General features: G+C 44.7%; 1 protein-coding gene across 1 annotated transcript in view; it reads right to left on the bottom strand.

Moving 5' to 3' along the window:
• LOC143018594 (DNA (cytosine-5)-methyltransferase 1-like) overlaps nucleotides 1-27258 on the bottom strand; it is a 61778-nt gene that overhangs the window by 9551 nt on the left and 24969 nt on the right. The window contains exons 9-23 of the mRNA XM_076174096.1: nucleotides 26703-26822; nucleotides 24989-25075; nucleotides 24437-24608; nucleotides 24056-24187; nucleotides 23215-23317; nucleotides 20186-20273; nucleotides 19794-19935; nucleotides 19507-19658; nucleotides 17649-17780; nucleotides 15344-15546; nucleotides 14764-14875; nucleotides 14043-14192; nucleotides 3096-3262; nucleotides 2647-2887; nucleotides 1867-1983 (exon numbers count right to left, since the gene is read on the bottom strand). Coding sequence (XP_076030211.1) covers nucleotides 1867-1983; nucleotides 2647-2887; nucleotides 3096-3262; nucleotides 14043-14192; nucleotides 14764-14875; nucleotides 15344-15546; nucleotides 17649-17780; nucleotides 19507-19658; nucleotides 19794-19935; nucleotides 20186-20273; nucleotides 23215-23317; nucleotides 24056-24187; nucleotides 24437-24608; nucleotides 24989-25075; nucleotides 26703-26822 — 2118 coding nt within the window. The remainder of the gene's footprint in view (nucleotides 1-1866; nucleotides 1984-2646; nucleotides 2888-3095; nucleotides 3263-14042; nucleotides 14193-14763; nucleotides 14876-15343; nucleotides 15547-17648; nucleotides 17781-19506; nucleotides 19659-19793; nucleotides 19936-20185; nucleotides 20274-23214; nucleotides 23318-24055; nucleotides 24188-24436; nucleotides 24609-24988; nucleotides 25076-26702; nucleotides 26823-27258) is intronic.

Raw genomic sequence — 27258 nt, 5'->3', positions numbered from 1 at the left:
AAACTTTCAAAATGGTCTTCACAAAATATTATTCCCACATACTTCCTCACCCCTCCATCCCCACCCACTCCCTTCCCTGCAGCACAGCATCATCCATACACAACCATTCTCTAGTCACCTGTATCTTCTACTACAAAGAGGTACATACATTCACCAAAGGCTTCTTCCCCCTTATAAGGGAGGTAGCCAAAAAACAAAGGCATAAAATCCATTCCCACCCATTCAATGAGATAAACAAAACAAATCAAACACACACATATACCAAAAGGCCTTTCCCCTTTATAAGGGGTGTAGCCTTTTTATGTATGTCAATGACATGAGGGAAGGTACAAGCCACACTAACATGGTTGTAGATAAAGCAAAGAACGAGACTGCCAATTGTTACAAGATCTACACAATATATATGCAGAGCCAATAAATGAATTGAAGTCCAAAAAGTACAAAATATTTTAAATTAGTAAAGGAGCATCTAAGAAACACTCAGTGATTTTGATGGTAAAAAAATGAATGGATAAAGTGAAAGTGGCTTTGAGCAAAGGGGAAATGTCTGTTGGGCAGAGACGGGAGGAGGCAGTGGATAGGGGCGAGTGGAAAATGCTTGTGCATGGATATTTTGATGAAGACCGAAGGGATTTCTCCCCATATTCTCCATTTTCTAAATACAGGGACAATGAGGGGAGTTACCGTGTAAGTAAAGTAGTCATGCTGTGGATGCACAGTGTATTGCTACATTACTTCTGACCTGGGCAGTGGGCAGGAGAGAGGGATGACCCTTCATCCAAGAATGGATAAGATGAGAGGGGAACAAAGGTGGCGGATGGAAGTGGGTGCATGCCTTGACTGGCTACCTTCTTTAAGGGAGAGAAGTCATTGATATACTGATATAGATTAATTAATTTATTACAAAAAGAAGGGCTTCCCCCCCCCCCTTACAAGGGAGGTAGCCAAAGTCAAAAGGCATATCCATTCCCACCCATTTCATCCCCACATATTCCTCTTCCATTCACCACTTCTCCACTATTTTCTTGGCCCCTCCTGCATGATGGATCATCCCTACATCTCACCCACTGCCTTGGGTCTGAAGTAATAAAGCAAGACACAACACATCCACAGCAAGGCTGCTTCATTTAATCAGCAACCTCACCCCTCTGTCCCCTAATGTAGAAAAATAGTAGAAAAATCCCTCTGAACTGGATCAAAATATCATTCACTCATACTCCCTAACCCCTCTTCCCCCACTCCCTTCCATGCATCACAGCATCATCCATACACAACCATTCTCCACTCACCCCTATCATGTCTTCTTCCTTCCTCAACAGACAACCCCTTTCACCCCATCCAGCCATCTCATCCTTGGTTGCCCCCTCATGTTCACCCCATCCACCTCTGCCTTCCACACTTCTTTTATTAATCTTTCTTCAATCATTCTTTCCACGTGTCCAAACCTTTCATCAACCCTATCTCCAACTCCTTTTCTATCCCAACTCTCCCTCATTTCTCACTCTATCCAGCCTAGTAACCCTTACCATATTTCACAGGCATTTCATCTCAAACACATTTCAACTCTCTCTCTTCCACCCTTATGTTCCATGTTTCTGCCCCATATGCTTTTTAATCCCCCAAGGTATTTAACTGCTTCTCTCAATCTATATTCTACCTCCATGTCCACTCCTCCCTTTCCTGCCACATTTGCCCCCAATTATCTATTGCTATTCACTTCCTCCAGCCTCTCTCCCTTAATACTCAGTTCCAATTTGCTGCCAACCTCTCCCCTTGTACATCTCATCACCTTACTTTTACCCACAAAAAACAAAAGAAGAGAAAAATCTGAAAAGGATGGTAAATCTTGGTTAAAAAACATCTTACCTGTCTATGTTTTTCTAATATGCTGCCATAAAATCGGTAAGTATCTGGAAAACCTTGTGAACGGGCACATTCTCTCACACTTACAACACGTGTCTGCTCAGGATGAAGCACACGACCCTGGAATAAAGAAATATTATTTTACATATAGTCAATCTGAACTTTACATACATATACACATTTACATACCAACAAGCCTTCCCTCCTTATAAGGGGTCAAGGGTGATATTACTCTAAAGTAATATCAGACTTGTCAAGTAATGTAAAGATGGGTCTTGATATGCCATCAAAATGACTAGAACACAACAGAATGCAATAAAAAACTGCCAGCAGCATACTATTCCAACACCTACAACCTACCATCTATACCACACAAAAGCACATACACACTGAACAGACTGCCTAACTCTATACTCAAGGGAGAGAAAAAGTAAAAAAAAATAAATGTATATATTATTATCATTCTCACACCTCACAAGAACCACACTGGCACACCTGTGCTCAGGACACCATCCAGCATTGTGACAGAACCAACAGAGATTAGGCCTGGCCACACATTCAAACTGCCTCAGAAACAACAACCACACAGAGGCCACAAAATGCCTCATAATACTATGCCCCACACCAAAAATTCCATGACAACACATCTTCCCTAAGTGACTTATGGTCCTAACTGGAGGCTGTTGCCAGTTGCCTGAAAGTTACAGTTCTTCTGCAAGAGAGACCAATGGCAACAGACTGATTGATTCCCCATACTCTTCTGGATGAAAAATAAGATCTTACTTGTTTGCCCATTGGCTCTGGGTTGGTAACTGTAGTTGAAAAGAATCCATCCCATTCTAGACGTCCATACAGGCCTGACCAATGATTGTGCCTGTTACCAGTGTGAGGTAAACACCATGGGATGAGCGTGTTGTACTGTCGGTCCATAGGGTTGCATGATTTCCCTGCTGCACATGCACACACTCCTCGTACTGTTCCTGTTGAAGATCGTCCTTGCTTCTTATCAGGGTGGGTATAGTGGCTGCAAAGAAATTTCAAAATATTATTCATAATGACTACAATTTAACCTTAATAATCTCACAAATCGATCACACAATTTGTTACCTCTGATCTCTTAATTTCCAGGAAGTGGCAATGGCCACTGGATTGACCTACAAGACATGCAATACAACACTAATGTGACGTCTGTATTCATACATAAATAACATCATGTAAACCTGTTCACTTACAGCTTTTTACACATTGTTCCATCTGACAGCCTAAGTTCAATGTTGGGCAGGTCTCTCCAGTCTGACCCTGGAGATGTGGGGATGTGCCTGATACGTGCTTCCACTAAGGGGGCCATATCTTTACAAATATGGTCTCGCAAGATGGGTTGGTACTGGTCACCTCGGATCTGCAATTACATACATACATATACCAACAGCTTACAAAGGAGGTAACCAAAGTCAAAGGCATACACTCCCACCCATTTCATCCTCACATACTCTCCGATTCACATCCCTCCCTCCTTTTTTTCTTGGGTCCTCCTGGATGACGGGTCATGCCAGCATTTTGCCCACTGCCCTGGTTCAGAAGTAATGTAGCAAGACAAAGCACATCCATAGCAAGGCCATTTCATTTAATTGGCGACACCCTCTCTGTCTCCTCATGCAGAAAAAGGGAAGACAGGATGAAATCCCTTCGGGCTGTGTCAAAATATTCACACATACTCCCCCCCTCTGCCACATACTCTCTTCTATGCATTAGAGCATCTTTCATACACAACCGTTCTCCACTCACCCCTATCTTCTGTCTTCTCCCTTCTTTCCTCAACAGACATTCCCTTCTTTCCCAGTGCCCCTTTTACCCCATCCATCCATCTCATCCTTGGTCACCCCCTCCTACTCATTCTACCTCTGCTGTAAACACCTCTTTTACTAACCATTCTTCACTCATTCTTTCCATGTGTAACCATCCTAACAATCCTAATACTCTTTCATCAATCCTATCTCCAAACTACCTTTCAATCCTTGCCCCTGCCCTCCTCATTTCTCACTCTATCCAACCTAGTAACCCCCTACCATTGTTCTCAGGCATTTCATCTCAAATATATTTGATAGAGTCAAAAGGTGGCATCAGAGGAAAATTATTGGAATGGATGAAAGACTTCCTGATTGGGAGGAAAATGAGAGTTGTAATTAGAGAAAAATTCTCCAACTGGGAAGAAGTAAAAAGTGGTGTCCCGCAGGGATCAGTACTGGCTCCGATCATGTTCGCCATATACATTAATGACATGAATGAAGACGTAGTGCTATATGAATTTCTTTGCAGATGATGCAAAATTACTAAAGAAGGTAAAAACGGAAGAGGACTGCAACTCATTGCAACAAGATCTGGACATGCTATGGCATTGGACTCAAAAGTGGGAAGTAAAATTTAATATAAAGAAATGCAGTATAATGGAATTTGGAAAGAGTAAAAACAGAATATCAAAAGATTACAGAATTGGGGAAGAAAAAATAAAAAAAGCAAACTCAGAAAAAGATCTTGGAGTAATGATTGGAAAGGACATGAAACCAGATAAGCATATAAATAAAATATTTGGAGAAACCTACTACTTATTGAGGTCAATCAAAGTGGCATTTATATGGATGAAGAAATGATAAAGAAAATACTAACTACACTAATAAGACCAAAACTTGAGTATGCAGCATCACTTTGGACACCCAGTACCAAAAAGAATATTAAGAAACTAGAAAGATTACAAAGAGCAACAACCAAACTAGCACCGACTCTCGCCAAGCTAACATACGAGCAAAGACTGTCCAAATTGAATCTACCAACTCTGGAACAAAGAAGAGAAAGAGATTTGCTGACTATATACAGAATAATGAAAGGAATGGAAGTTTTAGACAGGAACGACTTGTTAGTGTGGGACAACGGTAAAACGAGAGGACATGGAAAAAAACTGAAAAAGGATAGTTATAGAAAAAACTTGAAAAGGAACAGTTTCCCACACAGAGCGATAAATACATATATATACCAAGGCTTTTTCCCCCTTACAAGGGAGGTAGCCAAAAAGGACAAGGCATAAAATCATTCCCACCCATTCCATCCCCGAAAACACTCCACACCCCTCCACCCTCCCTCCCATCTTAGCACCTCCTAGATGACGGGTCATCCCTGCACCCTGTCCACTGCCCTGGGTCAGAAGCAGTGTTGCAGGACACAGCACATACATAGCAAGGCCGCTTCATTAAATCGGCGACCCCCACTCTCCGCCCCCCCATATAAAGGAGAGGACAGGGAGAAATCCCTTCGGGCTGCGTCAAAATTTTTGCTCACACACTACCTCACCCCCCCTTCCCCCGTCCATTCCACCTCATGCATCACAACATCTTCCATATACAACCATTCTCCATTCACCCCTGTCTTCTGTCCTCTCCCGTCCTTCCTCAACAGACATTCCCCTCTTCCCCAGAGCCCCCTTTACCCCATCCATCCATCTCATCCTAGGACGTCCCCTCATGTTCACTCCCTCCACATCTGCCTTCCATACCTCTTTTACTAGTCTTTCTTCACTCATTCTTTCCATGTGTCCAAACCATCCTAATACTCTTTCATCAACCCTATCTCCCAGCTCCTTTTCCACCCCTGTTCTCCTCCTCACCTCCTCATTTCTCACTCTATCAAGCCTAGTAACCCCCATCATACTTCTTAGACATTTCATCTCAAACACATTCAAGTTCCTTCTCTCTTCCTCTCTTATGTTCCATGTTTCTACTCCATACAGTGCTGTTGGCACAATCACTCCTTCATACAGTCTCCTCTTCGCATCCATTCCCAAATTTCTATTCCTCATTACACTTTTTAAACCACCAAGGCATTTACTCGCTTCTCTCAATCTACATTCTACCTCCACCTTCACTCCACCTTTTCCTGCCACATTTGCACCCAAATATCTAAAACTATCCACTTCCTCCAGTTGCTCTCCCTTAATGCTCACTTCCAGTCTACTGCCACTTTCACCCCTTGTACATCTCATCACTTTACTTTTACCCACATTTATCTTCAGAGCGATAAATACATGGAACAAATTAGACAACAAAACAGTATGTGGAAACACTATACAAGATTTTAAGATAAAACTTGATGCGGAGAGATACAAAGACAGGTCACCACAAGCATAGGTCCCATCCCGTATATTACAACTAGGTAAATATTAGCCAGTCCACAATAAATGTACTTCTCTTTATCCAACACTGCATGGCACCCATCCAACACAGGTGCCTTACCAGCTCTCATCATTTTCAAAGCTCTTTTTACCTCATCTTTTCCTCTTCCATTTTTCTATCACTCATTTTCTTAACACTTCCCACTGCTACAATTAATCTTCCTATCCCCCTCCACATTCAACAGCTCTAAAATACTCTACCCAACTTCTCCTTACCGGCTTCACTTCCATTAACATCTGTCCATCAGCACCTTTCACCTAATTTTTTCCTCTTCCATTTTTCTTCCCATCAATCATTTTCTTAGCACTTCCCACCACCACAATCAATCTTCCTATCCTCCTCCACATTCAACAGCTCAAATATTCTACTCAATTTCTCCTTACTGACTTCACTTCCATTAACATCTGTCCATCAGCACCTTTCACCTTTTCCTCCCTACCTAGCTCATTCCCTTCACTTTCTTCACTTCCATCCAAAACATCTTTTCATTCATTTCAAAGTTTTGTCATACTCCTACCACATTTTACATCTGCTTTCCTCTTCGCCTCCTTTATCTTACATTTTGATTCTCTTCTTTTTTCTTTGTAACTCATATTCTTCCCAAGTCCTACTTTGCTACTAATCCCTGAATGCTCACTTCTCTTCTACTACCATCTTCACTTCATCATCCCACCACTCACTACCCTTTCTTATATTTCCTCCTATCATCCTTGTTCCACATGACATCTCTGCACACCTTGCCATTTCCTCCTTGAAATACAGCCATTCCTCTTCCACTCCCACCTCTACTCTATCCTTCAACATATCCAACACTTATATCAGGTTTACCTGGTATTCCTGCTCCTTTTCCTTCTCACTTAAAATGTTTGCTCTAAGCACATCATTACCTTCTGCCTTTTTCCTCTTCCTCTATCTATCCTCCAGCATCAACTTATCTTTTCACCAAAAAAAATTATCTGATATTCCCACATTCTCTCCACTAAGAACATGGACATCCAAAACTCTTATCTTTCCTTTGGATAACACTACATTGTACATTAAAGCCTTATCAACTACTCTTCTATCCACCACCCTTTCCCATGTGTTCTTATGCTTCACTTTCTTCTTAAATACTGTGTTAGTTACGATCAACTCTACTTCTAAATATATATCCATCAAAATTCCACAATTATTTTTACCTGGCAAAAATGTAATTTTCGCAGGAAAATTAATTTTTCCCTGATACAAACTCTTCGGTACTCCTTACCCAAGGATACGCGGCGCGTTTCTACCGCTAACACTGTGTGTGCTTGAAAACACCTCACTCCGAGGGTCTGGGCAACCATTATCCTCAGTTAGGGGCCCTCCTGGGGCAAGGGGGGCCCCCCATCCCCCCAAAAGGGTAGGAGGGTAGAAGCTCCATTGTCTGAGCCAGGTATGAAATTAGTCACGAGGGTTGACAGGCCAGGGAGAAGGAACTACTAGCGGGGTGGATGAGGAGGGCCATTAGAGGTAAGGAGTACCTCAGGTTTGTATCAGGGAAAAATTAATTTTCCTGCGAAAATTACATTTGTTCCGAAGAATACAAACTCTTCGGTACTCCTTACCCAAGGAGACTTGGACTTAGGGGGGAAGGAAGTATTTGTCTAGCCTGGGAAACCCTCGTAAGGAGAAAATGTAGAGTGCTAAGATCTACGTTGACCAGACCCTTATACATTCCCCGAAACTGTGAAGGGCACCTGGATCTGTTCCCAGAGTGGAGACAGACAGGGCATACTCACTTTGTACCCCTTGTAGGGCTCGAACTGATTCCCTTGGAATGCTTGAGAGCCCTCGGTGAGGTAAGGGAATGTAGGAGTATGAGAAGGACTTGAGATAGGTATCCCCGTGGTTGCCGATCCAGAACTTGGATGAGGCTTCAGGGTTGGCTGTGTGCCATTGGTACGGGGTATGTTATCTCAGGACTTCTTGGGCGGCCACTATGGGGCCTAGAGAGAAGGTCCCTAAGGATTCCCACATGACATCTTTGAGGTAAAAGGAAGTGAACGTAGTCTGGGACTTCCATATACCTGCTTGAAGGACCTGGTTGACTGACCGATTCTTTCGGAAGACTAGGGAGGGTCCTATTGCCCTGAGGTCATGAGCTTTTGCTCCAGGGTAATCCGTGGGGCTCGAGGCGTAGGCCCTGCGGATGACTTCCTTGATCCAGTACGAAATGGAAGTCTTAGTGACGGGCTTGGGTGTACCCCTGGTAGAGACGAACAGTCTTGGCAAGTCTGGTCTAAGATGCTTCGTCCTCTTGAGGTAGGTCCGGATAGCACGTACCGGGCATAGGACCATTTCTGCATGTTCGCCCCCTACAAAGTCGTCCAAGGAAGGAATACTAAAGGACCAGAATCTAGGGTCGGCTTTGGCCGGATCCTGGTTTTTGGCAACGAATTGGGGCAGAAAAGTGAAGGAGACCTCTTGCCATCCTTTCGAGTGGGCGACTCGATAAGAGATGGCATGCAACTCCCCGACCCTCTTGGAAGACGCCAGGGCCAAGAGAAAGACTGTCTTCAAGGTGAGGTCCTTGAAATTAGCATCTCGGAGGGGTTCGTAAGGGGGGCCCCGCAGAGCGTTGAGGACTAATGCCACATCCCATGGAGGAGAAGTGATCTCCCTGGGGGGGGGCATGATTTTCTGAAATGTCTGAAGAGCATGGAAATTTCTGGAGACAGGGCTAGATCCATGCCCTTCAGAGAAAACACCTGATTAAGAGCTGCCCTATAGCCCTGCACTGCCGAGAGGGAGATCTTCTTGGACTTCCGGAGGAAGTGGAAGAAGGAGGCAATCAGAGGAATGGTGGCTTGCTCTGGGGCTATTGCTCGGGAGTGGCACCATTCTGCAAAAGCATTCCACTTCCCTTGATAAAGGGCAGCTGAGGAAGAGCGAATAGGGGAGGACATGTCTTCTGCCACTTCTTTGGGGAAACCCTTCTCTAGGAGGATCCGGACCATAGTCTGAACGCATGAAGTGCCAGGGCTAACGGGTTCTTGTGCCAGGCCCCGTTGACTGGTTGATGTAGAAGGTCGGGTCTTCCCTGAAGGGCCAGGGGCTCCTCCACTGCTAGCTCGAGGGCGTCTGGAAACCATGGGGCTTCCGGCCACCAGGGAGCGATCAAAGTCATCCGAAGGTTGGATGCGGTTCGTACTCTCTGGAGCACCTTCTGGAGCAAGGGAAACGGTGGGAAAGCGTAGGTGTCGAGGTTGTCCCAGCTTTGCAGAAGAGCATCCTCTCCCGCTGCCAGCGGATCCGGGAGAGGGCTGAAATACACCGGGAGCTGGTGGTTCCATCTGGTGGCAAAAAGGTCCACCAGAGGGGAGCCCCATTTGTTGATGAGGAAGGTCGCCACTTCCGGATGGAGGGACCACTCCGTGCTGATTACCTGACTCCTTCTGCTGAGGTGGTCCGCCCAGACATTCTTCTTCCCTGGGATGTAGCGAGCTCTGAGTGTCACTTGGAGGTTCTCGGCTAATAGGAGGATCTCCATAGTGAGATGGCAGAGGTCCTGGGAGACTGTGCCCCCCTGCTTGTTCAGGTAGGCTACTACCGAGGAATTGTCCGACATGATGCCCACAACTTTCCCCGAGATTTGACCCGAGAAGTGACGGAGAGCCAGCAGTACCGCTTTCAATTCTAGCCAGTTGATATGGGCTGTCCGCTCGACCGTGGACCAGGAACCGCTGACGTGATCGTCGTTGAGGTGGGCCCCCCAGCCCTCCTTGGAGGCATCGGAGAAGAGGAGGACTTCGGGGGGAGATGGGCCGAGGGGCATCTCCACGAGCAGGTTGCACGGGTCCTTCCACCAGAGAAGAGAATGCTTGACCTCTCCGGTAAGGGTGATGTGTTGACGGGTGTTTCCCCTTAGCGGGGACCACTGGGACTTGAGGAGCCACTGTAGGGGTCGCATTCTCAGTCTGCTCCTGGGTATTAACCTCTCGACGGAGGCCATGTGGCCCAGGAGGACTTGGCACTGTTTGGCCGTGAGGAACCCGGTCGATAGTGCCTGCACGACGAGGGAAGAGAGATTCTGGATTCGCTTCTCTACTGGGAATGCCTGCATGAGGGAAGAGTCCAGAACCATACCCAGGTACGTGACTCTCTGTCTTGGAATGAAATCTGACTTCGTCTGGTTGACCGTGGGGCCCAATTTGCGGATGAAAGCTAGGACCGTCCCCAGGTGGTCGCGGCATAGCTGGGCGGAGTGTGCCAGGATCAGCCAATCGTCCAGGTAACGGAGTAGGCGAATCCCTCTGGAGTGGGACCACGCTGAGACGAGTTTGAACACTCTGGTGAAGACTTGGGGTGCTGTGGAGAGGCCGAAGCATAGGCAGGTGAATTGAAAAGTGGTGCCCTTGTGGACGAAGCGGAGGAATTTTCGGGATGAGGGATGGACAGGTATTTGGAAATAGGCGTCCTGGAGGTCCAGGGACACCATGAAGTCCCCTTCCCTGATAGACGCCCTCACGGCCTCTGGGGTGTCCATCCGGAACTTCGTCAGGGAAAGGAACTTGTTGAGAGGAGACAGATCGATGACAGGTCTCCACCCCCCTGTAGCCTTTGGTACTAGGAATAGCCTCGAGTAGAACCCCGGGTCCGGAGTTGAGACTTCCTCGAGTGCTCCTTTCTGGAGCAGAGTGGAGATTTCCTCCACTAGGGCCCGCCCGCGATCCGAGTCCGGATGGTAGTTGCTGACTTGGATGGGATAGGGGGAGAGGCTGGGGATGGTGTGAAAAGGAAGACGATAGCCTGCCTTGATAACCTGGATGGTCCAGTCCTCCACCCCGGCAGCCTCCCATTCTCTCCAGTAGAGAGAGAGGCAACCTCCTATCCTGTGCGGGAGGGCAGGCGAGTTCCTAGAATTTCCTGCGTTGGGGTCCAGAGCCTCTATGATGTTTGCGCCCCTGTTCTCTATTGGGGAAGGGGCGGGGCTTTCCTGTCTGGGCTTTGGACTTCGAATGGGGAGGGGGCCCGTCTTCCCGCTTAGGGAGACGAAAAGGCTGCCTCTGCGTCTGAAAGGACCGAGGGGTCGATGGGGGGGTGGTCCTTGGCCTCGAGCTAGAGACGGCTGTTCTCTCGATGGCTCTGTTGTGTAGCAACTGGTTGGTGCTAGTGATTGCCGAGTCCACCACATCCGGGGGAATCAGCGTGTGGGTGAGCAGGGGGGCCCTCCTCAAAGGAGCATAAATCTCCCTGAGGAGGGGGTCACTGGGGTCCCCGAGGATGGTGTCTCTCCTGCGGGACTCGAAGTTGGCCCAGGACGTTGAGAGACAGGAAGCCTGATGCTTCAGGGCTCTGCTCGCGCTTGCCAAAAAAGCCTGGAGGTCGCATTCTTCCTGGGGTTGTAGTTCGGGTAAGAACTCCCTCGCCGAGGCAAGGAGGCGTTCTAGCCAGGAGTTCACCGCCAGGGACAGAGCCAGTGAATGAATGTGGTCGCTGACTTCCCTGCCGGAGAGGAGGACGTTTCGTCTGCGCAGCGACTCGGCGTCCGCCTTAACCAGCTCTGGTAACCTCGCCGGGATCGAGGCTGCTCTGAGGGTTGACCCCGATGGGGTGTAGAAGCGCTTCTGGTGTTCCAATGGGACCGGAAGCCAACGCGCCTTCTCGGTCATCCTTGTTGCGAGAGCGTCGGAGGCCTGGGCCATGGCTCTCGCCGTCTGCGTACTCCATGGAAGGTGGAGGGGAGTAGGCTGGGCTTTCTGAGAGTTGGCCGTCATGAAGATGTCAGACTCGAATGTGGCTTCCTCTTCTTTCGGGGGGCCCAGTCGATTCGCCCTCCGAACCCTCGCGAGGACGTCCGAGAAGGAAGGTGGGACCACCATCGAGGATTCCGACTGGGAAACGGGAGGGGAAAGGGAGCGTGGCCCCCCCCCTACGGCGCTGTGGACATCGTCGTCGGCGTAGGAGGGGTCGGCACGGGCAGAGAGGAACCGCACGCTACCATCCTCGTCACTGATGGGTTCAGGGGGGGGCTGAGCAAGTGGAAGCTGGTCGAGGGGGGCCCTTGGGGGCGGAGACTCCTCACGAGCTTCCGTGCGGTGCACGAACCGCGCTTGAGAAGCGCGGAAAAATTCCCGTTGGGACTCCATCTGTTCCTTCAACGTAGTGACGAGTGAACAGAGAGTGGGGAGGAGGTCCGGGGAATGTCCTCTTGGAGGGTCCCGCCTGGGTGCGGATGGTCCGGGAGACGTCAGGGGGAGACTGCCTCCTCTGGACGAAGCTGAGTCACCTACGACGAACGCGCGTGTGGGTACACCTCGGGCTTCCTGCCCACCGGGCATAGAAAGGGTTCCGGTGATGACCCGGCTCGTCTGACGAGAGGTGGAAGGGGTGGGACTGGGGGTCACCCGAGAAGGAGAAGAGGCTGACGCGCTCCGAATCTCCGAACTCGGTTCCTTTGTCCGTGGGGGGGTGGAGCTGCCGGGTAGCATCGCGGGGCCGGCGGACGCATCCAGGAAAAAGCTCGTACCCGGGGGGTAGTTCGCGGGGGCCCGAGGCGCGTGCCCGTCGAAACTAGCCCCCCTTTGGGCAGGAACAGGAGACAATTTAGCCTGAGACTGACTCGGGGCGGCTATTGTACAACCTTTCCGTTTACTACGCTTAGGAGGGGGGAGACAACTGCCCGCGTCCTCCGCCGACGTAGCATGCCTTCTCTTTGTGTCGGGTGAGGGGGGAAGCCATCTTCCTTGCCCGCGTATTTTGACCCGTGGCTGCACCTTCCGGTGAGCATGAAAATACGCGGACCACTGCTTATCACCCCATTGAGCGCACGTAGTACACGGGGATGAAGGGGAACATTCCAGATTCCGACAATGGATACACCAAGAGTGTGGGTCCACAGTTGTCGGTGGGAGAATAGCCCGGCAGCGAAATTCACCACGGGCGAAGGCACACATGCTATCGCGAACAACAACACTAGGACCAGATTCCATACTTACAGAGAAGCGGAGAATACCCGGTGGAGATTAAAGAGAGGGATAAAGGGAGGAACAGGGGTCTCAAGCGCTTCCAAGCAGGGGGAAGGCGGCGATGCAGGACGTTCCACACAAAGGACGCCGTTGGAAGGGTGTAGAAGGCCGATGCCGATTGCGTGCCTTGCGTTCGAGATAATCGAACGATGTCGGGATTGGCGCAGGAAATTAATTTCCTGATACAAGCACGGGAGCGGGGAAACGGTCCCCGAATTGAACTTCAGTGTTAGCCGGACTGTGAGAGATGTTGACTCGATCGCTACCGCTTAGACAATGGAGCTTCTACCCTCCTACCCTTGTGGGGGGAGGGGGGGCCCCCCTTGCCCCAGGAGGGCCCCTTACTGAGGATAATGGTTGCCCAGACCCTCGGAGTGAGGTGTTTTCAAGCACACACAGTGTTAGCGGTAGAAACGCGCCGCGTATCCTTGGGTAAGGAGTACCGAAGAGTTTGTATTCTTCGGAACAAACCATATATATATACTAAAGGCTTTTTCCCATAAATTCCATCCCCAACATACTCCATTCCCCTCCTTCCCTCTTATCTTGGCACCTCCTGGATGATGGGTCATCCTTGCATCTTGCCCACTGCCCTGGGTCAAAAGCAGTGTTGCAAGACACAGCACATCCACAGCAAGGCCACTTCATTAAATCGGTGACCCCCTCTCCGTCCCCTCAAAAAACAATCCCCAGATATAAGCCCAACAGAGCTTGTGGCCTCTTTCACTTTGTATGGGAGGTAGCCAGTCAAAGCACAAACCCACCCTTCACCCATCCCACATCCATCCAACACCCATTTGTTTTCCCTTTTACCCTGGCCCTTTGTGGAAGAAGGACCATCAGAGAATATGCGTGATAGCCTAATAAACGGGTAAACTTGGTAACAGGAGAAAAATCACTCGGTATATGAAAATGAACAATGATGCAACTAAATAAAGACAAACTTATTGTTATTCAAATATAATCTTACCAGTCTTTGGTACTGTGACTCTGGATCATTAACATAACTAATTTCTTCCTTTCTGGCTCCATTGCGAATCTCTGGCAAGTCCATCATGGCATCTCTAACTGTTATAGTTCTCAGTGGAGCAGAAGACAGCCACTGACAGTTGGTTGTGAACTGTAAGCAAGGAGAAAATAAAAAGTAAGATTATAAATAAATACATACATATCACAAGGGCTTTTTCCCCCTTATATGGCAGGTAGCCAAAGTCAAAGGCATAAATCCACTTCTACCCATTTCATCCCCACATACTCCACTCCCATTCATCACCCCTCCCTCCCTCTTTTCTTGGCTCCTCATGGATGACAGGTCATCCCTGCATCTCACCTACTGCACTGAGTCGAAAGCAATGGAGCAAGACACAGCACATCCACAGCAATGCTGTTTCATTTAATTGGCGACCTCCCCCTCTCCATCCCCTCATGCAGAAAAAGAGAAGATGGGGAGAAATCCCTTCAGGCTGCATCAAAATATCATTCACGCATACTCCCTAACCCCACTTCCCATTCCCCAAATACTCCCTTCCATCCATCACAGCATCATCCATACACAACCATTCTCCACTCACTCCTATCTTCTGCTTTCTTCCTTCCTTCTTCCACAGAAGATAGGACTCCACATATTGGTTAATATTAGTTAACTTCATTCACTATAGCCTTGTCTTTACAAACTGCAGTTGTTTATTTACCTTTTTGCTGTCAACCACAACAGTTGTGTGACATCCACGTGGTGCAAAAGTATGTAAAGGCTCAGGATACATTGGAAGTTTTTCCCCTGGTGCTGCTGCCAAGATGATAGCTCTGAAAGTAGGTTATGTGTGTGAAATAAATAATAAAGTGAACGTATCAAAGGCCACTGGATGTACGAAACTAAATTGTATATTTCTGTGAGACTTTCCAAACAAATGATGCAGTAGTATTAAACATTTTGCAACTACAGGTTTCTACAAATCCAGTGCACTTTGACTAACATCAGGCAGAAAGATGAGTGAGAATGTCTAGCCTAAAACTATATATATGACAACCATTTAATGGAAAATATATATATATATATATATATATATATATATATAATTTTTTCTCCTGAATCTCGATAATTTTGCTTAACTCTGAAGATACTCACTGTCCATTAAAGAGTTAAAATATTTCAAACTAAATCCTAACAGGAAGATCTAAAACATTTTATCATCATTCCTGGGCCTTGCTAAGTGATTTTATTCAGTTTTGAAGGTATCCTCTGCCTATTAAAAATATCCGCATCCTACTCACCTCCGCCTTGTCTGTGAGACCCCATAGTTCCCTGCTTGTAGAATTCCAAATGTGCACTGATATCCCATCTTTATCAGCACTCGCATTGTCAACTTCAGCACTAAAGAGCATTTGTATGAAACAAAGTTGCGAACATTTTCTAGTAAGAAGAATTTTGGCCGGTAATAATCACAGTAGGAGAGGTATGAAGCAACCAATGAATTCTGTAAAATCATAATTGCAAAATAATATACAAAACCACATTCAACATATCAAAAGATACTGCAGAACAAGGCAATTATTTCTGTGGTATTACATAACATAATCTGACTAGAATTATCAATATTAAATCTATCTATATACCAAAGGTCCCCCTTATAAGGGAGGTAGCCAAGTCAAAAGGCACATACTTAATCCCACCCATTCCACTCCCCTCCACCACCCTTTCCTCTCTCTCTTCTTAGCTCATCGTAGATGATGGGTCATCCCTGTATCCTGCCCACTGCTCTAGGTCAGAAGCAATGTGGCAAGACACAATAATTAATAGTGCTTGATAATAAGAGAGAAAGTGGGAGTGGAGTGGGTGGGGGTGAAATGGGTTGGAGTTCAATAATGCCCTTGGGACCAACAATAGGTACCTGCATATGAGAGTCCTGCAAGCTGGACGGTGCAGCTCCCTATTTTCTAAACCAGTCAACCTCTTTACCTCCATCAGGAGGTGCAGCCTTGAGGGGCTGACATTCTGTCTCCAGACTGGGCCCCAAGATCTCTCTCTAACAACTTCAGCTGTATTTCTTACACTTTTTTCTCACATGGAAAGCTGACAACTAGCAATTACTCCCATTTTCCTTACACTTACAGCCAGGGTCAACCCTGTCCCCTGCTCATAATTCTTAATTTATCTACCTATACCAAGGGAATCTTCTACTTTACAAAGGAAAAAAGAGCCAAGGCACACACCCACTCCCATCCACCACCCATTGTTTACCTCTCATCTTAGCTCCTCATGGGTGAAGGATCATCCCCGTCTCCTGCCCAATGCCCAGGTCAGAGGCAATGCAAGATACAGAACATCCACAGAAGGGCTGTTTTATTTACATGGAAACCCTCTCTCTTCATCCCCTCATGCAGAAAATAGAGAAAATGGGGGAGAAATCCCTTCCGGCTGTGTCAAAATATTTAAACACAACCATTCTCCACTCACACCTACTCCAGCCTTCTCATTTTCCTGTTCAAGACATTTTCCTCTAGCTCAAAGCCCCTTTCATCCTATAAGTTTGCTCCATCCACTTCTGTTTTCTACACTCTTTTCTCTAATCTTTCTTTACTCCTTTCCATGTGTTCAAAAAATCTCAATAATCTTTCATCATGCTCACCTGCTTGCTCCCTTTCTACCTTTGCTCTCCTCATTTCTCAACCTGTCCATCCTTGTAACCCCCATCATACTTCTCAAGACACTTAATCTCAAACACATTTAAATTTCTCCTTTCTACCTCTCTTAAATTTCAAGTCTCTGCCCCATACAGTTTGTACACACAATCACACTTTTGTATAATCTAGAGTAGACAGTTGGAATTTAAGAGAGGCAGAGAGAAGTTTAACCATGTTTAAGATATAGTGTGGGTAGGGGTTACAAGGTTGGATTGAGTGAGAAATGGTGAGGTGAGGAGAGCTTTGGTAGAAAGGGAGTTGGTAAATTGGGCTGATGAAAGGTTATTTGGGTGGTCTGGACCCATGGAAAGAATGAGTGAAGAAAGATTAGCAAAAGAGGTGTGAACTTGAGGGAACGACCAAGGATGAGATGGATGGATGGGGTGACAGGGGCATTGATCAGGGAAGGAGGAAGGCTAGAGCTAGAGGTGAGTGGAGAATAGTTGTGTATGGATGATATTTTTGACATAGCCCAAAGGAATTTCTTCCCTACCTTTTCTATTTTGTGCATAAGGGGGCAGAGAGGGGGGTTGCCTTGTAAATGAAGCATCCCTACTGTGGATGTGCTGTCTTGCTGCATTGCTTCCATCCCAGGTAGTGGGCAGGAGACAGGGATGACCCTTCATCCATGAGGAGTTAAGATAAAAGGAAAACAAAGGCGGTGGATGGAAGTGGATGTGTGCCTTTGACTTGGCTACCTACCTTAAAAAAGTGGAAGAAGCCCTTGGTATACAGATAGTTTATTTTAATGAAAACCACATTGTACCTTCCACAGCTATCTATATGCCAAAAGGCTTCTTACCCCTTGTATGGAAGGTACATGCTCCCACCCTCCACCCATTTGTTCCAATATAAAAATCTCTTAGCTAAGCAAATACTAGAAATCACATCTTACCTTAAAGAGAGAATACTGTCTAGAATTAAATCTGTTCATGCCTGAAAAGCCTTGACATGGTGGTCCTCCACATAACATCTCCACATCTCCACGTTGGGGCAATGCTTGACCCTTGTCATTAGATGTCTGACCCTGTTCGGAGAAGTATAAGACTTAGGAATTTCTATGTTTTCATTACATAAACAGCATCACATACACTGGAGAACCACAGACACACTTCCGTCTCCCTGTGGTTTCCCTCAGCTGTTTGCCAGAGAATGAATGAACATGCAACCTCAGTAAAGTCAAAGGGTTAATCGATGGGTTTTAGCTCTTTGAATTTCTAGAGTTTTCTCTAAAGTAAATAAAATTGTCCAGCCAGAGAGAATATAGTTATGCTAGGTATTTATGTTTAATCAAGATGATTTTCAACCCTTTGACTTTCTAGGATTTCCTTCAGCACACATTAGCAGAGAGAGTAACCTAAGAGTCAAGCAGTCAAAGGTTCAACTAAAAATTTTTAACCCTCTGGCTTCCTAGGAATCTGGCTGTCAAAGGTTTAACAAACGTTTTCTGAATAATCACATAAGCCTACAGTGACTATGCTTATGTCATACCTGAACACCTACTCAATGGTAACATACCCCTTAACCTCATAATAAACAACTCTACACACTGTTGTATGTTGGCTAGAGATCATTTGTTTGATGTTACACACAATCCAAGGTGGCAGGCATGGGAGAGAAACATACCTCCCCCCTCCCCAAACTTTTTTCACTCCCATCATACTTGTCCCATGCACACCTTCCTGTTTAACCTCTTCAATACAATGACACCTCATAGGCATCATAAGGCACGAGTGGATACAAGTATGCCAGTGCCGGCATCTTGATTATATTTTGTAGTTGTAGCTGAGTAACCCCCCAAATTCTATGTACTGGCTTGATCACATTTTCTGTGCTTATCACTACTCAGCAAAAGAGAATGAGTAATACTGTAGTGACTTTATGTTTTATAATGCGAGTATTGTGACATATCAATCATCATACCTCTGGCATTTGATGCTGTGTGCGAGAATTTGACTTGTATTGAAGAGGTTAAATTGAGTGAAAAGTTAATTTCATTTCTAACCCAGCAACACTGTGTTTGTCCCTAATGTAACCCTCTTATGAAAGGATATAACTTTAGTCCACATATTCTTTAACCCAACTCACTGTCATCCACACACATTCTCCCCTCTAACCATTAATTCTCTCCATTCCTTAATCTAACACATATACCATTATTCATGTACAAACTTTTGACTGCTCTCAACATCTTTCCCCCTATCCTATACATATATCCCACAATGCCCTCTTCATCCTGTCATTATGCATCCTCAAAATCCATTACTGTTCAAGAGATATCTACGGGCAAAAAGTTTTTGCATATCTGCCATACTACATCAATTTCACTTAAGCACCCTTTTCCTTTCCTAAACCCACATTGTTCTTCACCACTTACTCCCTTTGTTCCCTCTCTCATCCTCTCAACTAACACCCCCATATGCCTTTTCAACTGTAGATTGATCCCTCTAAAGCCACTACATTCATATTTGTCTCCATTTCCTTTTGTATTGTGGAACTATACATACACTCTTCTGGTCCTCTGACATATTTCCCTCCCTTAGGCACATTAAATTTAATAACATCAATTGCCAATATACTGTACTACAACCGTTCCTCCCTTCATCAGACATGCCACATAACAATACTAACACTGCCTTACTAGCTTTCATCACTTTCAATGCTCTTTGTTTCTCATTTTCCTATGGCCCTATCATTTTCTTTTCCAATCACAGTATCAGGAATTTAAGCCACAATTAAATAAAATATCATACCTCAATGACCATTTTCAGAAGCTTATTGCAGTCATCAGTAAAAACAGTAGCACTGGGATTATTGAGCCGATATGCCTGGGCAGCAGGATCAAACACCTCAATTGCCCAAGATGACTCACAAATACCAGCTTGATGGAAACCCTCAGAGAGGCCTGTCATGATTATCAAATAAAAACAACAAAATAATTAATCTATTGTTCTGGTTCTAAGAATAATGAAATAAATCAAATTTACATTCACATGTATTAAAAGACTACACTTGTGTCCAAAACTCCTATTTGCCTTACCACCACAGCCTGCAAATATGTCAAGGCACTTTAGTTTCTTATTAATCTGAGGATACTCTTCAAAACCTTTCTTATCACTGCTTTCTTCATCCTCTACTTTGGAGCCCTTTCCTTTCCCTTTTCCTTTTCCCTTGCCCTTTCCCTGTAAAAGATAACATTATATAGTCCTGGTGCATGTCTTTCCATTTACCAACATGTTTCTTTTGAAAGGGACTGCAAGAGTAAAAATATCAATCTTCTTCCATTCCTTCAGTGAGAATACCTAACAGTCAAAAGACTCCTTTTCCCAGCACTAGCAATTCCTCTACTCCCAGAGGTTATTGTGATTCCTCATTCTCACTCATCTCCTTAAGACTTAAATTCCTAACACAACACATACTCTCAAACCATACCTTTCCAACTCCTCCCATTACTTGGCCCCTGGAAGGAGGCTCCTTGAACGATTTTTCATCTGCATCATACATCTCAGAAAAATAAAATCTGTTGGAAAAGATATAATATGTTATACAATTCTTTAACATGTTACTGTACACAAATATCATCAAAAGCAATCTTTTCTATTCAACTACAAAAGGACCTCAGTTCTTAAGTTAGGATAGTGTTCATTTTTCTTTGAGAAAATTTGTGCACTGGATCAGAACTGCAGTTCCTATCAATCTATATACTATGGGCTTCTTCCCCTTATATGGTAGATACCCAAGTCAAAAGCATGCACTCTCTCCCATTCACCACCCTTTCCTCCCTCTCATTTTAGTTCCTCGTGGAAGACGAGTCATCCCTGTATCATGCCACTGCCCTGAGTCGGAAGCAATGCAGCAAGACAGTACATCCACAGCAAAGCCACTTCACTTAATTGGTGACCCCCTTCTCCATTCCAATGCAAGTGAAATGTAGTCTTTCACTTTGCTATTATTCTGTATTCATCTATCAATGTACTAAAAGGCCTCTTCCTCCTTATACAGGAGGTAACCAGCCAAGGCATGCATCCACCAACACCCTTTCAAAAACCTCTTGGATCTTTGTGAATGAAGGGCCACCTCTGCTGCACACCCACTGCTTGGGTCAAAGCAATAGAGCAAAACACAGCATTTCCAAACAGTCAAAAGCTAGTTTACCCCATTTCATTAACATGGAAAGAAATTAAGAGGAAGAGGAGGCGAATCAAGTAGAGAAGAAAAGGTAAAAGGTGCAGATGGAGAGATGATAATGGAAGAGATGGCCATAACAGGATGATGGGCAGAGTATTTTAGGGAGTTGCTAAATGACTGTGATGAGTGAGGAATATGGAGGAGAAATAAGGAAGGATGAAGTGAAGGCAGTTGTTAAGATGATGAGAGCAGGTAAGGCACCTGGTCTGGATGGATGCCATGCAGAATGTCTGAAAAAGGGAGGTACAGTGATGGTGGACAGGCTGGTGAGATTATTTAAGGTTTGTTGGAGGCAGGGTAGAGTGCCTGAGGACTGGAGGAGTGCCTGTATAGTTCTACTTTACAAGGGAAAAGGGGACAAGTGTGAGTGTAGTAGTTTCAGAGGGATTAGTTTGTTAAGTGTAGTTGGGAAGGCTTATGGGAGGATCTTGATTGAGAGGATTAGGAGAGGAACAGAGGGAGTAAATGGTGAGGAACAGTGTGGATTTAGGACAAGTAGAGTTTGCATAGATCAGATTTTTGTGGTAAGGCAGATATGTGAGAAAGCTATAGGAAAAGGTAATTATGTTTTTTAGGCTTTTATGGATCTGGAAAAGGCTTATGACAGGGTAGACAGGAAGGCACTGTGGGAGGTTTTGCAGATATACGGGATAAGAGGAAAGCCTCTATGAGCTGTCAAGAGTTTTTACGAGAGTAGTAGAGCATGTGTCAAGATTAGGAATGGAGTGAGTGAATGGCTCAAGGTAAAGGTGGGACTTCATCAAGGATGTGTTATATCGCCCTGGCTGTTCAACTTATATATAGATGGGATGGTGCGAGAGGTAAATGAAAATCCATGTGAACTAGTTGCATAAACACAGCAAAGGAAACATGGACTGGAAGTGAAGCGTTTATTCATGACATTTCGTATATTGACTTTCTCAAAGAGAAAGTCAATAGACGAAACATCAGGAATAAACGCTTCACTTCCAGTCCATGTTTCCTTTGCTGTGTTTACGAGAGGTAACTGCAAGGGTGGTGGGTCAGGGATTGAGATGGTTAAAGAAAATGGAGAAAAGTGGGAGGTGAGCCAGCTGTTGTTTGCGGATGACACTGCGTTTATAGCAGGATCAGAGGAGGGATTGAGGAAGTCAGTGACAGAGTTTGGGAGAGTGTGTAATAAGGAAGTTGACGATAAATGTGGGTAAAAGTAAGGTGATTAGATGTACAAGGGGTGAAAGTGGCAGCAGACTGGAAGTGAGCATTAAGGGTGAGAGACATGAGGAAGTGGATAGTTTTAGATACTTGGGTGCAAATGTGGCAGGAAAGGGAGGAGTGGAGGTGGAGGTAGAATGTAGATTGAGAGAAGCAAGTAAATGCCTTGGTGGATTAAAAAGTGTAATGCGAAATAGACATTTGGGAATGGATGCTAAGAGGAGATTGTATGAAGGAGTGATTGTGCCAACAGCACTGTATGGGGCAGAAACATGGAACATAAGAGAGGAAGAGAGTAGGAGTTTGAATGTGTTTGAGATGAGGTGTTTGAGAAGTATGATGGGGGTTACTAGGCTAGATAGAGTGAGAAATGAGGAGGTGAGGAGGAGAACGGGGGTGGTAAGGGAGTTGGGAGATAGGGTGGATGAAAGAGTATTGGGATGGTTTGGACACATGGAAAGAATGAGTGAAGAAAGACTAGTAAAAGGTATGGAAGGCAGATGTGGAGGAAGTGAACATGAGGGGGGCGACCTAGGATGAGATGGATGGATGGGGTGAAAGGGGCTTTGGAGAAGAGGGGAATGTCTGTTGAGGAAGGAAAGGAGAGGACAGAAGATAGGGGTGAATGGAGAATGGTTGTATATGGATGATGTTGTGATGCATGAGGTGGAATGGGTGGGGTGGGGGGTGAGGTAGTATGTGTGAGAAAAATTTGATGCAGCCCAAAGGGATTTCTCCCCATCTTCTCCTTTTCTGCATGATGGGACGGAGAGGGGGTGTCACTGATTTAATGAAGCAGCCTTGCTGTGGATGTGCTGTGTCTTGCAACACTGCCTCTGACCCAGGGCAGTGGACAAGATACAGGGATGACCCGTCATCTAGGAAGTGCCAAGATGAAAGGGAGGGTAGTGGGTGGAGGGGAGTGGAGTGTATTAGGGATGGAATGGGTGGGAATGGTTTTTATGCCATTTCTTTTTGGCTACCTCCCTTGTAAGGGGGGAAAAAGCCTTTGGTATATGTATGTAAGAAGAAAGAAGTCTTTTGGTATTTATGGATAGAGATAGGTAATATCAACAAACCTGTTGGGTCCTCTCTTGAAATATTCATCAATACTATCTTGTATGTTCTCAATGTGGCTCACATAACACTTGCCCAACACAGAAGTAAATGAAACACTTGCCTCTGAAAAATAAAGAAGTTATTAAATAAAAACGTTCTTATTATTAAATATGACTAGTTTTACCCCCATTCATATACATATATACCAAAGGCCTCCCCCTTACAAGGGCTATAGTGTAGACAACACTATCTTGTCCCTGCATTCACCATCCTCACCACCCTATCTATACACAAGTTTAATGACTATACCTACCTTACACAACTATGGCACAGTCCACATTCACCCATGTCCATTTCCAGCCTCTCTCCTTTAACACTCACTTCCAAAATGTTGCCATCCTCTCCTTGTACACCTTATCACCTTACTTTTACCCACATTTACCTTCAACATTCTCCTCTCTCACACCTTCCCAAACTCTGTTAATAACTTCCTTAATCCCCCCTCTGATCATGCCACTAGCATAGTGTCATCAGCAAACAACAAATGGCTTACTTTCCACTTTTCTCATTTTTTTTTTAACCATCTCCAATCCCCTGGCCATTACCCTTGTATTTACCTCCCACACCACCCCCATCCAAAATCATGAAAGCCCAGAAGATACCTTCCCCTTTGTCAGGAACTTTTTGCATATCTGCCTCACTGAAATTATTTATCTACCAAAAGGAGTAATTCTTGACAACAGCCATAAAATTGTCTTTAATATATACTGAACACCTTTGGAGAGCCCTTATTTGGTGTTCTCGTACTGAAACTAGTAATGAAGATGTATATGAAAGGTCCACATACTCTTCCTCACAAACCTTCTTCACTCCAGTAGAGTAAGTTGAGGTTTGCCTGGTATGATGCAGAAATGCCTCGATGTGTGTTCTCTGGACGATAAAACTTTGCAACTCGAATTTTAACATCAGCAGGAGTCATAACTTTGGCTACCTCTGCTCAAGAAAAGAAAAAGAAACAAGCAAATACATAAAAAAATAGGCAAATAAATAAAAACACGAGTTTCAAACCATCCATCACTTCTTATACAAAATATGTTATAGTAAAGGAAATGACATACAGATAAAAGATGAGATGAATAAAACATGCACTTCTTTGTGTACTTTAATATCTACAAAGCAATTACTCTTTCATCCTGTTAAGTGTCTAGTTTAATCTAACAATACATTGAGCCAATAACCAACCTTTAGATTTACAGGAGATGCTCAATATTCGAGCAACTCTGAAAGGCTCTGGAGTTGTTTCATTGGAGCCCTTAATATGATCTGATGATTTCCGATAGTACTCAGGATACATATCCTCATCAACATTATTTTTCTTGTGATCATCTCTTGGAGCAGGTGGAGCAGGGCGAATCTACAAGCAAAATAAAATGATATTCAGGATAACTTCAAGCATTCAATATGTCTTAATAAGCATTCCGTAACTGTGAATACCACTGTGTTCTAGACTATTTTGCCCCCTTCTACCTATATATTTCAATATTTCAAACTCCTAAAAACAGGATCCCCAATTTTCTGCAATCCACCAATATAAAATTCATGAACTATAGAACTTCATTCTAAGATGAGGGTTATCAACTCAATCATCAATACCGAGTTTATCCATGCCCCAAAATACAAATGAAACAAATGAAAAGTGAAAATGGAAGAGCTGATTAAATGCTGTGAAATATCATTCATTTGTATACTTCTAGGTTTCCACTTAAAAACTAATGATGAAAATCTTTTTCTCACCTTAAAGCCATAAGCATCGATACTGATGTAAACACAATCCCCAATACTGAAGTCCTGTTCCATGTAAGTAACACTGCCGAATGTTACCTATGGAAGAAAAACAAATCACATGAACTCAGGAATAATCTATACAGTTCTAAATTAATTAATCAATAAATTCATGGGACCTATAGAGTTCTGAAGCATCTAGAATACCAGCAAATGTCATCAGCTGGTACCATAGGTTTCTCAATTCAGATGCCTGGTACAGTCTAAGGACCAATTCCAAGTCCACAGACTTACACTTGTAGGTCTATACCCAAAACAGATGTTAAATATAGGCTCTTTTTCTGGAAGGTCGGTGGCTATTCATCACAAAGAACACAAAGGTCAGCTGTCCCATGTAAAGATGCTCTTTATATATAATACCCCTTCCTCCTTTATAAGGGGTGTGTATGTGTGTGGCTAAGTTAATACACACAAACACATACCCACATCAAAAACAAGTACAACCCATTCAACAACCTCTCCCATCTCAGCACCATAGGGATGAAGGATGGCCATGTCCAATACCACACTCCTTAAGTCAAAAGAGCATGTAAAATCTCCAACTTGAACCGAACCAAACAATCCTCTACTATTACCCACCTACCCAAGCTGTGTAACCAAACTAATACCCATGCATAGGTTGAGCCCCTAATTTTCATCTAAAATTTTGGTCGAAAACCTCAAGTTATACATGAATATTTACACTATTTCTCTTCATTCCCTCCACTTCCCACTCACCTTTACCCATTACATTTGTTTCATTGTCAGAACATCCAATATTTTCCTCCATTTGTACTCTTAGTTTGATACACATCTTATTATATCCACTGTACTGACCAGTGGTTTACAGTGTCATCACCTGGGGTGGAGGTCAGAAGATGGAGTGATTCAAATCTGTCTGAAGGCACAGTAAGGCCATACAACATTAAATACCCTGCTTCAAAAAGGCCTCCATAAGAAGTCACCATTCTAGCCCTCTCTGATAGGGTTAACTTGTGACACTGAACCAAATCATATACATAAATGTAAATCTTACTATAACTGTCTTCTCCTTTTCTGTATGAGGGGATGGAGAGCGGGGATCACAGATTTAATGAAGTAGCCTTGCTGTGGATGTGTTGTGTCTTATGACACTGCTTCTGACCCAGGGCAGTAGACGAGATGCAGGGATGACCCATCATCCAGGTGCCAAGATAAAAGGGTGGGAAGAGGGTAGAGGGGAGTGGAGTGTGATAGGGATGGAATGGGTGGGAGTGTTTTTTATGCCTTTGAACATCCCTTATAAGGGGGAAACATCCCTTATAAGGGGGAAAAAAGCCTTTGGTATATGTATGCATGTATAAAATACCATGTGATTTTGTAGCCAGGTATGATAACTGGATAGTAAGAGACAAAACCACATGAGCATTGCCATTTTCCTGTAAACTACAATTTGGTAAATACACACACACTAAAGGCCTTTCCTAAATATAAATAGGGTGATAGTCCAGCAAAACCCCTTCAGGTTGCATCAAATTTCATCCATACAAAACCATTCTCCAGACACACCTGTCCCCTGTCCTCTCCCTTCCCCAAACAGGCTTCACATCCCATGGGGGTTGGAAATACGACACCTTCAACCAATAAGGGGTTTTAAATACTTATATTTACATTCCAGAATGGCAGCTCTTAATATCATATATCTTACCTCTTTGTAAGGAGATTCAGCATCTAGCTCCTTCCCAAGAACACACATTTCTTTAAACTCTGCCTGTTTTATTCGTTCACACGAGGCACAAAATGCATGAGCCTGACCATCTTCTGGTCCCTGCAAACATGTACAAATTACAGTAAAAACATAAGAACATAAGAATGAAGGTGAGTGCAAGAGACCATCAGGCCTACTCTAGGTAGTTCCATATCCATCACTACCTGTCATCCCCATCCATAAAGTTGTCTGATTTCCTTCTTAAATTTAAATTTGTAAATTCAAATCCATTACTGTAAGTCCTGCTGTGTTGTCTTAACATGATGATCTTGTTTATTACCCTTGTTAAAGCCCTTGATCCACTTGAACACCTCTATTAGCTCACCCCACATTCAGCATATTTCCAGAGTGTAAGCTAAAGTGCCTAAGCCTGTCCTTATAAGGTAAATTTCTGAGTCCATGTATCATTTTGGTCATTCTCCTCTGTACTGATTCTAGTAAATTGATATCCATTCTAGAGGACGGAGACCAAAACTGTACAGTATTGTCAAGGATG

This window comes from Oratosquilla oratoria, chromosome 35 (genome assembly GCF_046742065.1).
Source record: "Oratosquilla oratoria isolate Oo_2021 chromosome 35, ASM4674206v1, whole genome shotgun sequence".
Lineage (NCBI taxonomy): Eukaryota > Metazoa > Arthropoda > Malacostraca > Stomatopoda > Squillidae > Oratosquilla > Oratosquilla oratoria.
Note: the sequence above shows the minus strand (reverse complement) of the source record. Positions and strands in the feature narration are given on the sequence as shown.